The sequence below is a fragment of the Oncorhynchus clarkii genome, chromosome 5 (assembly GCF_045791955.1).
Source record: "Oncorhynchus clarkii lewisi isolate Uvic-CL-2024 chromosome 5, UVic_Ocla_1.0, whole genome shotgun sequence".
Classification (NCBI taxonomy): Eukaryota; Metazoa; Chordata; class Actinopteri; order Salmoniformes; family Salmonidae; genus Oncorhynchus; species Oncorhynchus clarkii.
This window is the reverse complement of record NC_092151.1, coordinates 40,191,395-40,205,709: the sequence shown is the minus strand read 5'-3', so window position 1 is coordinate 40,205,709 and position 14,315 is coordinate 40,191,395. Positions and strand designations below refer to the sequence as shown.

Sequence of the window (14,315 nt, the reverse complement as noted above, 5' to 3'; positions counted from 1 at the left end):
CCATGTGTATGTGACAAATAAAATTTGATTTGATTTGATTTATTACACATTTATTACAAATATATTTGCAGTTTATTCCACATGATTTAGACAGTGATATAATGAATGTTTCCTCTCTTTGTCTCCAGGTATGATGCAGTGTGTGATAGCCGTTGGGGACAAAGTGTTTGAGGTCTTCCTACAGATGATGGCTGAGAAGGTAAGGTTGTCGGATAACACTTAACACCCAACACTAGCCATGGAGTCGTACAACAAATATTTGAGGACCGTCGTCAGATTCAATCAAAACGGAGAGACGCAAGAGCATCTGAAAGTCAAGGACACCTGACCGTCTGTGGAGCATGTCCTCTCCAATGATTGGTGGGTTGGTTTAACCGTTGCTCTCTCCTGTGTTTCTCTCCCCAGCCGAAGACTAAAGCCCACGAGGAGGAGTTGGAGCGCCACGCTCAGTTCCTATTGGTCAATTTCAACCACATCCACAAGAGGATCCGTAGGGTGGCCGACAAATATCTGTCAGGTCTGGCCGAAACGTTCCCCCACCTGCTGTGGAGTGGCCGCGTACTGAAGACGATGCTGGACATCCTGCAGACCCTCTCCCTCTCCCTCGGCGCGGTGCGCACACATGCTCTCTGGTATCCACCTGCCATTTGTTATTCTCTGTGATCCCTCAATGTATTGATTTGTGCCCCTGCTTTGTGTATAGGACATCCATAAGGACCAGCCGTACTACGACATCCCGGACACCCCCTACAGGATCACTGTACCAGACACATACGAGGCCAGAGAGGTAGGAATGGGTGTTTGGTGTGTGTGTGTGTGTGTTTTCTGAATGTTGCATTGACGTTTCTCTGTGGTTGTAGAGCATAGTGAAGGACTTTGCTGCTCGCTGTGGGGAGATCCTGAAAGAAGCCATGAAGTGGGCCCCCTCTGTCACCAAGTCACACCTACAGGTGAGCTACACACACACACACACACACACACACACACATTTTGTAAAGGAAAAGCAGATGGAAAGCAATTGCAGATGTTCTGTCAAATCATTGTTCATGAATAGGTTCTAAATGGCTTTTTTGAGGAAGTCTAGGTTTTAGATGAGTCTTGTCTTTATTCCCTGTTTTTTATGTTCTTCTCCATCTCCAGGAGTACCTGAACAAGCATCAGAACTGGGTGTCAGGTCTGTCCCAGCACACTGGCCTGGCCATGGCTACAGAGAGCATCTTGCACTTCGCTGGCTACAACAGACAGAGCACTACGCTAGGGGTGAGAACACACACACACCTAAAATGTATTTCCATTCAAAATTGTATTTTCCATAACTCTAACCCTAACCCTAATTCTAACCCTAAACCTAACCCCTAAACCTAACCCCTAAACCTAACCCCTAAACCTAATTCTAACCCTAATTCTAACCCTAATTCTAACCCTAATTCTAACCCTAATTCTAACCCTAAACCTAACCCCTAACCCTAATTCTAACCCTAAACCTAACCCCTAATTCTAACCCTAAACCTAACACCTAACCCCTAATTCTAAACCTAACCCTAATTCTAAACCTAACCCCTAATTCTAACCCTAAACCTAACCCCTAAGCCTAAAATAGCCTTTTTACAAGTGAAGACCGGCAAAATATCCTGACTTCTCAGAGTTGTAGGACTTCTGGTACTCACAAGTATAATAAAACGTGTCCACACACACACACTAACCAAGTCCCTTCCTCCCCTCCAGATCACTCAGCTGACAGAGAGGCCAGCCTGTGTGAAGAAAGACTACTCCAACTTCATGGCCTCACTCAACCTGAGGAACCGCTATGCTGGAGAGGTACAGAGAGACACTACTACAGTCCTGGACCGGACACTCACTTTTCTTCGGCTGAGTCAACAGAACAATGTTGCGGTTCACATCGGCATTGTGTGTGTGTGTGTGTTTCTCCCTCCAGGTGGCAGGTATGATTCATTTCATTGAGGCGGTGCGCAGCCAGACAGACCTGTCCACCCTGATGGTCAAACAGATGACAGAGGCCCTTGACACTCAGAACCCTGAGGCCTTCACCGAGAACATGTTCAAACTGGCTGCTCTGCTCATCAGCACTAAAGGTGTGTGTGCTGACGAGTTGACTTTGGTTTGGAAGGGAAGGAATGCACCATGTAGCTCAGGGTCGGGCAATCATTTCCGGCTCGAGGGCTACATCGGGCTTTCAAAATTCAGCTGAAGGGCTGCACATATTTTTGTCCAGATCGATTTGTTCATCAGAAGTATTTAGCGGGCCAGATAAAGGGCAGCTATTTGAAAATGTATCGGTCCATAATGATGTCCAGTCTGTCTCGTCTGTCCTGTCTGTCTCGTCTGGTCCGTCTGTCTCATTATATTGAAGGCTTGTGTTGTGTGTCTCTCTCTCTCTCTCTCTCTCTCTCTCTCTCTGTCTCTCTGTCTCTGTCTCTGTGTGTGTGTGAAGAGTGTGATCCTCAGCTGCTGCACCACCTGTGTTGGTCTCCTCTGAAGATGTTTACAGAGCACGGCATGGAGACGGCTATCGCCTGCTGGGAATGGCTGCTGGCTGCTCGCACTGGAGTGGAGGTCCCGGTAAGCATGTTGTAGACATCTATTGCTGGAGTTGAAGTAACATTGTGTATTTCTGTGAAAATAGTGGTGGGACCCTCATTCAAACCCACACTAACACGGGTATTCTCTCTTTCTGTCTGTAGTTCATGCGTGAGATGGCGGGGGCGTGGCAGATGACAGTGGAGCTGAAGATGGGCTTGTTCTCTGATGCTCAGGTGGAGGCTGATCCCCTAGCAGCCTCAGAGGAGAGTCAGCCTGTCCCCTGTCCCCCCGACGTCACCCCTCACTGTATTTGGATAGAGGTGTGTGTGTGTGTGTGTGTGTGTGTTCAATCCAGTTCGCTTAAAATACTAGAGTAAGTGGAATTCACTGCATGAGTCCTACGTGTGCTGTTAAAACGTTTTTATTCCATGCCCCCCCCCTCCAACTCGTCTTCTACTTTCTCCTTCTCTCCCTCCCTCTTTCTCTCCCCAGTTCCTGGTTCAGAGGTTTGAGATAGCTAAATATTCCAGTGAAGACCAGGTGGAGATATTCGGGAGCCTATTACAACGCTCGCTCTCCCTCAATGTAGGCGGGGCCAAGAGCAGCCTCAACCGCCACGTAGCCGCCATCGGACCTCGCTTTAGGTCCACACAGACACACACACACACACAAGATCCAGTTTCTGATTCAGAGCAAATTCATTGAGGTAATCTCTCTCTGTGTGTGTGTGTGTGTGTGTGTGTGTGTAGGCTCCTAACTCTGGGTCTAGCACTGCTCCATTCTGACGTAGTCACCAACACCACCATCAGAAATGTCCTCCGAGAGAAGATCTACTCCACCGCCTTCGACTACTTCAGGTACACACACACACAGGAAGTTCTACTCCACCGCCTTCGACTACTTCAGGTACACACACACACAGGAAGTTCTACTCCACCTCCTTCGACTACTTCAGGTACACACACACACACACACACACACAGGAAGTTCTACTCCACCGCCTTCGACTACTTCAGGTACACACACACACACACACAGGAAGTTCTACTCCACCGCCTTCGACTACTTCAGGTACACACACACACACACACAGGAAGTTCTACTCCACCGCCTTCGACTACTTCAGGTACACACACACACACACACAGGAAGTTCTACTCCACCGCCTTCGACTACTTCAGGTACACACACACACAGGAAGTTCTACTCCACCTCCTTCGACTACTTCAGGTACACACACACACACACACACACAGGAAGTTCTACTCCACCGCCTTCGACTACTTCAGGTACACACACACACACACACAGGAAGTTCTACTCCACCGCCTTCGACTACTTCAGGTACACACACACACACAGGAAGTTCTACTCCACCGCCTTCGACTACTTCAGGTACACACACACACACACACATGAAGTTCTACTCCACCGCCTTCGACTACTTCAGGTACACACACACACACACACACACACACAGGAAGTTCTACTCCACCGCCTTTGACTACTTCAGGTACACACACACAGGAAGTTCTACTCCACCGCCTTCGACTACTTCAGGTACACACACACACACACACACACACAGGAAGTTCTACTCCACCGCCTTCGACTACTTCAGGTACACAAACACACACACAGGAAGTTCTACTCCACCGCCTTCGACTACTTCAGGTACACACACACACACACAGGAAGTTCTACTCCACCGCCTTCGACTACTTCAGGTACACACACACACACAGGAGGTTCTACTCCATAGTCCTTCACTACTAACATGGGCGATAACTTTCCCTCTCTAAATTAGTATCTTTACCACAAGGAGAGAGCGTCATGTTTACTCAACAATATGCGATATGCCATTTTAATAAATAGTTTCCTCTCCGAGGGAGGATCCTCAAAAGCCAGATGATGTGATGTCAGGTAGCCCTATGCAGGGGAAAGGAGTTCCAATGATGGGTCTTGAGGTTATTATAGCTGGTGGTGGTTAAACAGCAAGCGTGAGGATTGTGCATTATTGTGCCGTGGTTATAGACTATAAGGTCAATAGGTCAATGACATTCCACACATAGCTACCAGGAAAGCGGAGAAGAAACGGGACACTATGCTGCTGATGATACGTTTGTATTCATTCCCAATCGGTTGTGTAAAGTACTTAAGTAAAAATACTTTAAAGTAAGTTTAAATACACCTTAGACAAATAAATATGAACTCAGTTTTTCACAATTCCTGACATTTAATCCTAGCAAAAAATTCCCTGTCTTAGGTCAGTTAAGATCACCACTTTATTTTAAGAATGTGAAATGTCAGAATAATAGTAGAGAGAATGATTTATTTCAGATTTCATCACATTCCCAGTGGGTCAGAAGTTTACATACACTCAATTAGCATTTGGTAGCATTGCCTTTAAATTGTTTAACTTTGGTCAAACGTTTTGGGTAGCCTTTCACAAGCTTCCCACAATAAGTTGGGTGAGTCAGGTTTGTTGGCCTCCTTGCTCGCACAAGCTTTTTCAGTTCTGCCCACAAGTGTTCTATAGGATTGAGGTCAGGGCTTTGTGATGGCCACTCCAATACCTTGGCTTTGTTGTCCTTAAGCCCTTTTGCCACAACTTTGGAAGTTTGCTTGGGGTCATTGTCCATTTGGAAGACCCACGCCTTAACTTCCTGACTGATGTCTTGATGTTGCTTCAATATTTCCACATAATTTTCCTGCCATCTATTTTGTGAAGTGCACCAGTCCCTCCTGCAGCCAAGCACCCACACAACATTAATCTGCCACCGGTGTGCTTCACGGCTTGCAAGCCTCCCCCTTTTTCCTCCAAACATAACGATGGTCATTATGGCCAAACACTACTATTTTTGTTTAATCAGACCAGGGGACATTTCTCCAAAAAGTAAGATCTTTGTCCCCGTGTGCAGTTGCAAACCGTAGTCTGCCTTTTTTTATGGCGGTTTTGGAGCAGGGAGGAAATGGGGTACAAAAAAATACGCTTGTGGCCATTCCACCTGTTGAACACCTGTTCAGGGTCGGGCCTGATTAGTACTGGGACGGGAGACCGCCTATGAATACCAGGTGCCGTAAGCTAAAATTATAATACTAATGTAAAAAAGGTATGCATTTTGCAGAATGTTGTTGTTCGTAACACGTGTCATTGGCCCGAAGGGGCCAATGATCCAGAGGTCAGGATTTTCTTGTGTTAATTAATTGTATACTTCCCTCATTCCCTTTCCCCCCCTCCCTCTCTAGTGCCCCTCCTAAGTTCCCTACTCAGGGGGACAAGCGTCTGCGTGAGGACATCAGCTTCATGATTCGTTTCTACGCCAGCATCCTGTCGGACAAGAAGTACCTGGCAGCGTGCCAGCTGGTTCCTCCCGGTGAGCTAGGCGCCGTGCCCACCCCCAGCACCCTCTCTGCCGGGATATTCGGATCACTAATCGTGTCCAGCACTTCTCCGATATCGATGCTAAGTAAGCCTACAGCGGTGGAAACACCGGCTGATTAACAACAGCATTGCAAGACTACAAGAGCATGTTTTTACACAGGTCAAATCTGACGCCTGATCAGGCTCCTTGATACGTTGCTCATAGATCGATAAATCTTTATAGTCTGTAGGATCTCACTCTATTTATTTCTGTCTCTCTTTCTCTATATATTTCTTTCTTTCTGTCTCTTTCTCTCTTTTTCTGTCTTTCTCTATTTTTCTGTCTGTTTCTTTCTCTTTTTCTTTCTCCTTTCTCTTTTTCTTTCTCTCTCTTTCTCTCATTTCTTTCTCTCTTTGTCTTTCTCTCTTTGTCTTTCTCTCTTTCTTTTTCTCTCTGTCTCTTTTTCTCTCTTTCTCTATCTATTTCTTTCTTTCTGTCTCTCTTTCTCTCTTTTTCTGTCTCTTTTTCTAACTGTCTCTTTCTCTCTCTCCTTTCTCTTTTTCTTTCTCTTTCTTTCTGTCTCGCTTTCTCTCTCGCTCTCTCTCTCTCTCTCTCTCTCTCTCTCTCTTCTCTCCTTTCTTTCTCTCTCTTTCTCGCTCTTTTTCTTTCGGTCTCTCTTTCTTTATATCTATTTTACTCTATCCATCTATTTGTCTGCTGCGGAGCAAGGCGCAGATTTGCCACCTCTGATAAAATGCATGATTGATTATTTATTATTATTATTCTACACATTATATCATGCCGATCCGCCCCTCAGCTCGATTTGTCAATTTGTCAACAAAAAGAAAACAAACAAATTGAGAAATTTGAGAGACGTATTTCTTCACCACCCACACCGCTCCTTCCTCCTGTCCGTCCCTGGCGACCCCAAGAACAACATGATCTCACTTCATAACACATCGGATCGCGCCGGGTAGAAACTAGCCCTAACCACAGATCTAGAATCAGATTACTCTACCCTCAATGGTAACCCTTTACCATCAGGTGGGTGAAATAATGTCTGACTGTATCAGCGGTTAGGGGTAAATTCTACCACTGCCTGTGGGACCAACGCATGGTCATCTCATATAATACAGGACTAACGTTATAAAGCTCATCATATCGCTCTTCAAAAACTCCTTCCTCTCCATCGAATGCTGAGACGATGCTCGTCGCCTCATTTATACTTCACAATGTCTTGTCCATGGATGGTGATGCATGTCCGTGTGGATTTAGGAATGAATGCATTGAGTGGTAGAGAAGGATGCATGCCAATGTTGTTTTAGATGAATGCATTGAGGGATGGAGAAAGATGTAGCTAGAGAATGTGAAGGAATTAGGCGTTAGATGGACAGAGATAATTGCAGCAGGAGATAGTTGAGTTTGTAGTGGAAAGAGGGAGGGATAAAGAGATATGGATAGAGAGTGTTAAATGAGGAAGTAGATTACAGTCGGGAAAACCCCAGGGCCCAAATAATAAGGGATAGAAAGACTGTGTGTGTGTGTACTTTATCCCTACCTACAGTGTATTCAGAAAGTATTCACATCCCTTGACTTTTTCCACATTTTGTTGTTATAGCCTGAATTTAAAATTAATGAAATTCAAATGAATTTTAAAATTTTTTAAAGAATTGTCACTGGTTTACACACAATACCCTAATGTCAAAGGAGTATGATGTTTTTAGAAATGTTTACAAATTAATTTTAAAATGAAAAGCTGAAATGTCTTCAGTCAATAAGTATTCAACCCCTTTGTATGGCAAGCCAAAATAATTTCAGGAGCAAACATTTGCTTAACAAGTCACATAATAAGTGACATGGACTTACTGTGTAATAGTTTAACATGTTTTTTTTTTTTTTATTACTACCTCATCTCTTTGCCCCACACATACAATTATCTGTAAGGTCCCTCAGTCAAGCAGTGAATATTCAACCACAAAGACCAAGGAGGTTTTCCAATGCTTCACAATGAAGGGCACCTATTGGTAGATGTGTTTTAATTTTATTTTTACCGTCTTTAAATATCCCTTTTGAGCATGGTGAAGTTATTAATTACACTTTGGATGTTGTATCAATACACCCAGTCAATACAAAGATAAAGGTGTCCTTCCTAACTCAGTTGCTGGAGAGGAAGGAAACCGCTCAGGGATTTCACCATGAGGCCAAAGGTGACTTTAAAACAGTTAAAAAGTTTAATAGCTATGATAGGAGGACTGAGGATGGGTCAACAACACTGTAGTTACTCCACAATACTAACCTAATTGACAGATTAGGTTAATATTGTGGATAAGGCACTAAAGTAAAACTGCAAAAAATGTGGCAAAGAACTTTACTTTTTGTCCTGAATACAAAGTGTTGTGTTGGATTTGCCCCAAACATAACACAACACTGAGTACCACTCTTCATATTTTAAAGCATGGTGGTGGCTGCATCATGTTATGGTTATGCTTGTCATCGGCAAGAAACGGAATAGAGCTAAGCACAAGCAAAATCCTAGAGGAAAACCTGGTTCAGTCTGCATTTCACCAGACACTGGGAGCAGGACAATAACCTAAAACACAATGCCAAATCTACACTGGAGTTGCTTACCATGAAGACATGGAATGTTCCTGAGGGGCCTAGTTACAGCGTTTACTTTAAATTGTCTTTACGGCAAGACTTGAAAAAGGCTGTCTAGCAATGATCAACAACCAACTTTACTGAGCTTGAAGATTAAAAAAAATAACAATGTGCAAATATTGTACAATGCAGGTATGCAAAGCTCTTAGAGGCTTACCCAGAACGACTCACAATTGTAGTCGCTGCCAAATGTGATTTTAACATGTATTGACTTACGGGGTTGAATACTTATCTAATCAAGATGTAATAATGTTTTATTTGTAATGAGTTTTTTTTTTTTTACAAATGCTAGAATTTTTCTTCTACTTTGACATTACAGAGTATTTTGTGTAGATCATGAACAAAATAATGACATCTATTTGAATCCCACTTTGTAACACAACAAACTGTGGAAAGAGTAAAGGGGTGTGAATACCTTCTGAAAGCACTGTATGCCTGTGTGTGTGTGTGTGTGTAGACAACCAGGACCCGTCTTTGAACAGTCTGTCTGTGATGACGGCCCAGGACCCCAGGAGCACCATGTCTCATGACTCCAGCTCCCGCTCCCAGCAGAGTGGCCAGAGTGGCTGGATCAACACCTACCCTCTGTCCTCTGGCATGTCCACCGCCTCCAAGAAGTCAGGTAACACACACACACACACAAGACCGACAGACGCAATGCGCCCCACACACACGATCTGACCATGCCCTTCCTGTCCCCAGGCATGTCTAAGAAGAGTAACAGAGGGACTCAGCTCCATAAGTACTACATGAAGCGTCGGACCCTGCTGCTGGCCTTACTGGTGAGAGCAACAGTGGGGATTTTTACTGTGGAAGGTTTCTGTTCGGACAGAAACATTCCCTTTGACTCTGCCTTCTTGCTATTCATTTGCTGTTAGTCCTACATTCTGACCGTCCACTTTGTTGCTAGGACTGACGTCCTCTCTCTCTCCCCCCACCCCACCCCCTCTAGGCCAGTGAGATTGAGCGGTTGACTACCTGGTACAACCCTCTGTGCACCCAAGAGTTGGCCATCGCTACAGAACAGTCCGTGGAGACCAGCATCGCCAACTGGAGGTCAAAGTACATCAGCCTCAGTGAGAAACAGTGGAAAGACAACGTCAACCTGGCCTGGAGTATAGCTCCTTATCTGGCTATGCAGCTACCTGCCAGGTAAACACACACAGTCTCACACAGACACTTGTAGGGTAAACGTGGAAAGCTTTAGATTGGTTCCACCTGAATAATAACTGTTGTCAGGTTGAAGAACGTTGCGATTGTGTCATGTTAGTGCTAACCCTCTCGCGTGTGTGTGTTTAGGTTTAAGAACGATGCGATCGTGGCTGAGGTGACCCGGCTGGTGAGGCTGGACCCTGGAGCGGTCAGTGACGTACCTGAGGCCGTCAAGGTGAGTCAACCTGTAGTTCGGAAGTCATCTGCTACACAGGAGTGGCCAATGCTCATCATACCTCAAAGATGTTTGTTGAAGAACATGTTGTTTTTTTATGAGCCACGAAGTTCAGGTTCAAAAGTGGTGGTGTTTCTAATTGGACGTTTTTTGTCATTCAACAAAATAAATAATTGTGTGTTTTCTAGTTCCTGGTGACGTGGCACACCATTGATGCAGACTCTCCAGAGCTGAGTCATATCCTGTGTTGGGCTCCTGCTGACCCTCCCACTGGCCTGTCCTACTTCTCCTCCATGTACCCCCCGCATCCCCTCACCGCTCAGTACGGGGTCAAAGTACTACGGTCGTTTCCTCCGGTATGTAACACACACACACACACACACACACTTTATACCGTCACTTATCCTAATGTATTTGTTTCTTCTCTAGGATGCCATCCTGTTTTACATTCCTCAGATAGTTCAGGCCCTGCGCTATGACAAGGTGAGTGACACTACTAACTAGCTGCTGTGTTTCTACATTACCCTGTGTGTGGTGTGAAAGATAACACGCTTGTGTTTGATTGGCAGATGGGCTATGTGAGAGAGTACATCCTGTGGGCGGCCCAGAAGTCTCAGCTGTTGGCCCACCAGTTCATCTGGAACATGAAGACGAACATCTACCTGGACGAGGAGGCACACCACAAAGACCGTGAGACACACACACACACACACACATAGTCACGACCAAAATTATTGCCACCCTTTGGTGTTGGTAGAAGGATGCATATGCGGAAAAGAACCCCATACCTATTATAAAATATGGTGATGGATCTTTGATGTTATGGGGCTATTTTGTTTCCACTGGTCCTGGGGCCCTTGTTAAGGTCAATGGCATCATGAAGTTTACCAAGTACCAGGACATTTTAGCCAAAAACCTGGTTGCCTCTGCCAGGAGGCTAAAACTTGTTTCCAAGTGGATCTTCCAGCAAGAAAATTGTATTAGTATAGAATAAGAACATAACATTTTAGAACATAAAATACAATGTAGCTCAGTGTTTTTATAATTGATTTTATACAGTCTTTTGTTGCTCATCTTTATCAATAATGTTGGTCGGGACTTTTACACACGCGCGCATATGTACACACTCACTCTTACCAATCTTTTCCATCTTCCTCTCTGTCTCTCTGTCTCTGTCACCGTCTCTCTCTCTCTCTCTGTTTCTCCATGTAGCCGACATCGGGGATCTGTTGGAGGAGATGGTTGAGGAGATAATAGGTGCTCAGTCTGGTGCAGCTAAAGACTTCTTCCAGAGAGAGTTTGACTTCTTCGACAAAATCACCAACGTATCTGCAATCATTAAGTGAGACTAACACCCATCCTTATGTAGTCCACTGCTGTTAACCAGTTCAGTTTTTGGACATTGAAGTGTTGGTGTTTTTCAGGCCCACCCCAAAGGGAGACGAGAGGAAGAGGGCCTGTCTCAAGGCTCTGTCTGACATCAAAGTCCAGCCAGGTAACAACAGCTAGGACACATCCGTGGTACAACAGCCTTTCCTTAATTGGATTTGCTCAACTCCTGTGTCCTCTCTCTCTCCTCCATTTTAAATGTATTTATTTTTTATTCAAAAACAAAAACACCAAAAAACAGGTCAAAGGTAATTGAGGCGAGGAGAGGGAACCTGGGTGAAAAATGACCTTGTATGAAACGAGACTCCCTCTCCACCCGCGCGTCATCAGGCAAATGGCAAAATCAATGTGTGAAGTGATGAAAAACAAGTGAAGTTACTTGTGCAAGACATTTTATAGATAAAACAATAAATAGTATGTTGTCTTTAAACGTGTGCATGCTTTCAAAAGCTGGTTTCAAAGGGTGTCGTAGATTCTTTTCAACTCTTCCGCGAAGGGCTCAGGTAGGATACACATGACTGTCCTCCCCTCCTCGAGGGGAGGACACTTTCCCGTTCGCCTACTAACAAATTGACTTCTCCTTGACCTCTCAACCACTTATCGGTTTCCGGGTCACAGAGGACAGAGGGTGGAGGACGGACTTTTGCCCAAATTATGAAATACCTATGTCTGTGCGGGTGCGTGTTCGATTACAGCGAGGTGTATTGTAAATGTATGAATAGTTTTACCCAAGGTGTTTTGACCTGTCTAAGCAGTTGATTCCGATATCTGTGATTGTGCTACGTGGAAGCAGTAGTGTAAAGTATGTGTGTCTGACCGTTGTATGTCTGTCCTCCACTGGTGGCCATCCTCCAGGCTGCTATCTGCCCAGTAACCCAGAGGCCATCGTACTAGACATCGACTACAAGTCTGGAACACCCATGCAAAGGTACTAACGAATTGATTTTATTCATTCGATTGATTTAATTGATGATTTTTATGCCTGACAAAGACCTTCCAGTTGAAACGTTGCAATAAAGTACACAGGAGCATTCAATGGTATGTGGATATCTATTCCTTTCTATGGCTATTTCAAGAAAGGAAAATAAACCTCTCACAGGATGTACAGTGCATTTGGAAAGTATTCTGACCCTTTGACTTTTTCCACATTTTGTTACGTTACATCTTTATTTTAAAATGTATGAAATGGTTTTTTTCCCCCTCATCAATCTACACACGATACCCCATAATGACAAAGCTAAAACAGGTTTTTAAACATAACTGCAATATCACATTCGCATAAATATTCAGACCCTTTACTCAGTACTTTGTTGAAGCACCTTTGGCAGCGATTACAGCATCGAGTCTTCTTGAGTATGACTCTACAAGCTTGGCACACCTGTATTTGGGGAGTTTCTCCCATTCTGCTCTGCAGATCTTCTCAAGCTCTGTCCGGTTGGATGGGGAGCGTTGCTGCACAGCTATTTTCAGGTCTCTCCAGAGATGTTCGATCGGTTTCAAGTCCGGGCTCTGGCTGGGCCACTCAAGAACATTCAGAGACTTGTCCTGAAACCACTCCTGCGTTGTCTTGGTTGTGTGCTTAGGGTCGTTGTCCTGTTGGAAGATGAACCTTTGCCCCATTCTGAGGTCCTGAGTGCTCTGGAGCAGGTTTTCATCAAGGATCTCTCTGTACTTTGCTCTGTTCATCTTTCCCTCGATCCTAACTAGTCTCCAAGTCCCTGCCACTGAAAAACATCCCCACAGCATGATGCTGCCACCACCATGCTTCACTGTAGGGATGATTCCAGGTTTCCTTCAGACGTGACGCTTGGCATTCAGGCCAAAGAGTTCAATCTAGGTTTTATCAGACCAGAGAATCTTGTTTCTCATTGTCAGAGTCCTTTAGGTGCCCTTTGGAAAACCTCCAAGCGGGCTGTCATGTGCTTTTACTGAGGAGTTGCTTCCGTCTGGTCACTCAACCATAAAGGCCTGATTGTTGGAGTGCTGCAGAGATGGTTGTCCTTCTGGAAGGTTCTCCCATCTCCACAAAGGAACTCTGGAGCTCTGTCAGATTGACCGTCGGGTACTTGGTCACCTCCCTCACCAAGGCCCTTCTCCCCCGATTGCTCAGTTTGGCTGGGCGGCCAGCACTAGAAAGGGTCTTGGTGGTTCCAAACTTCTTCCATTTAGAAACGATGGAGGCAACTGTGTTCTTGGGGACCTTCAATACTGCAGACATTTTTTGGTACCCTTCCCCAGATCTGTGCCTCAACACACTTCTGTTTCGGAGTTCTACAGACAATTCCTTCGACCTCATGGCTAGGTTTTTGCACTGACATGCACTGTCAACTGTGGGACCTTATATAGACAGGTGTGTGCCTTTCCAAATCTTGTCCAATCAATTGAATTTACCACAGCTGGACTCCAAGCAAGTTGCAGAAACATCTCAAGGATGATCAATCGAAACAGGATGCACCTGAGCTCAATTTTGAGTCTCATAGCAAAGGGTCTGAATACTTATGTAAATAAGCTATTTCAGTTTTTTATATTTTTAATACATTTCGTAAAACCTGTTTTCGCTTTGTCATTATGGGGTTTTGTGTGTAGATCGGTGAGGAAAATAATTAATTGAATCCATTTTAGAATAAGGCTGTAACGTAACAAAATGTGGAAAAAGGGAAGGGGTTTGAATACTTTCTGAATGCACTGTATATCCGACTGCTGTCTCTGGTCTCCCCCAGTGCTGCCAAGGCCCCGTACCTAGCTAAGTTCAAGGTGAAGCGTTGTGGGGTCAGTGAGCTGGAGAAGGAGGGTCTGCGTTGTCAGTCAGACTCTCAGGACGGGGAGGACAGCGAAGAAGTAGCTCGCAGGATCGTCTGGCAAGCTGCCATCTTTAAAGTGGGCGACGACTGCAGACAGGTACGACACACACACACACCACACGCATATTTGACATACTCAGCACTTTATAAACAGCACAAAATGTCATCAGCATT

At 44.9% G+C, this 14,315-nt stretch overlaps 1 protein-coding gene across 2 annotated transcripts in view; it reads left to right on the top strand.

Moving 5' to 3' along the window:
• LOC139408824 (phosphatidylinositol 4-kinase alpha-like) overlaps positions 1 to 14,315 on the top strand; it is a 44,422-nt gene that overhangs the window by 20,401 nt on the left and 9,706 nt on the right. The window contains exons 22-44 of one of the 2 annotated variants that reach the window (XM_071153184.1): positions 129 to 199; positions 406 to 612; positions 704 to 787; positions 861 to 950; positions 1,141 to 1,260; positions 1,726 to 1,818; positions 1,937 to 2,093; positions 2,453 to 2,580; positions 2,703 to 2,861; positions 3,034 to 3,185; positions 3,291 to 3,398; positions 5,791 to 5,918; positions 9,022 to 9,186; positions 9,267 to 9,346; positions 9,517 to 9,716; positions 9,864 to 9,951; positions 10,140 to 10,307; positions 10,381 to 10,434; positions 10,521 to 10,641; positions 11,164 to 11,293; positions 11,376 to 11,446; positions 12,196 to 12,268; positions 14,061 to 14,238. In XM_071153184.1, coding sequence (XP_071009285.1) covers positions 129 to 199; positions 406 to 612; positions 704 to 787; positions 861 to 950; positions 1,141 to 1,260; positions 1,726 to 1,818; positions 1,937 to 2,093; positions 2,453 to 2,580; positions 2,703 to 2,861; positions 3,034 to 3,185; positions 3,291 to 3,398; positions 5,791 to 5,918; positions 9,022 to 9,186; positions 9,267 to 9,346; positions 9,517 to 9,716; positions 9,864 to 9,951; positions 10,140 to 10,307; positions 10,381 to 10,434; positions 10,521 to 10,641; positions 11,164 to 11,293; positions 11,376 to 11,446; positions 12,196 to 12,268; positions 14,061 to 14,238 — 2,825 coding nt within the window. Of the gene's footprint in view, positions 1 to 128; positions 200 to 405; positions 613 to 703; positions 788 to 860; positions 951 to 1,140; positions 1,261 to 1,725; positions 1,819 to 1,936; positions 2,094 to 2,452; positions 2,581 to 2,702; positions 2,862 to 3,033; positions 3,186 to 3,290; positions 3,399 to 5,790; positions 6,012 to 9,021; positions 9,187 to 9,266; positions 9,347 to 9,516; positions 9,717 to 9,863; positions 9,952 to 10,139; positions 10,308 to 10,380; positions 10,435 to 10,520; positions 10,642 to 11,163; positions 11,294 to 11,375; positions 11,447 to 12,195; positions 12,269 to 14,060; positions 14,239 to 14,315 lie in introns of both variants that reach the window. The other variant, XM_071153183.1, reaches the window with a different exon arrangement.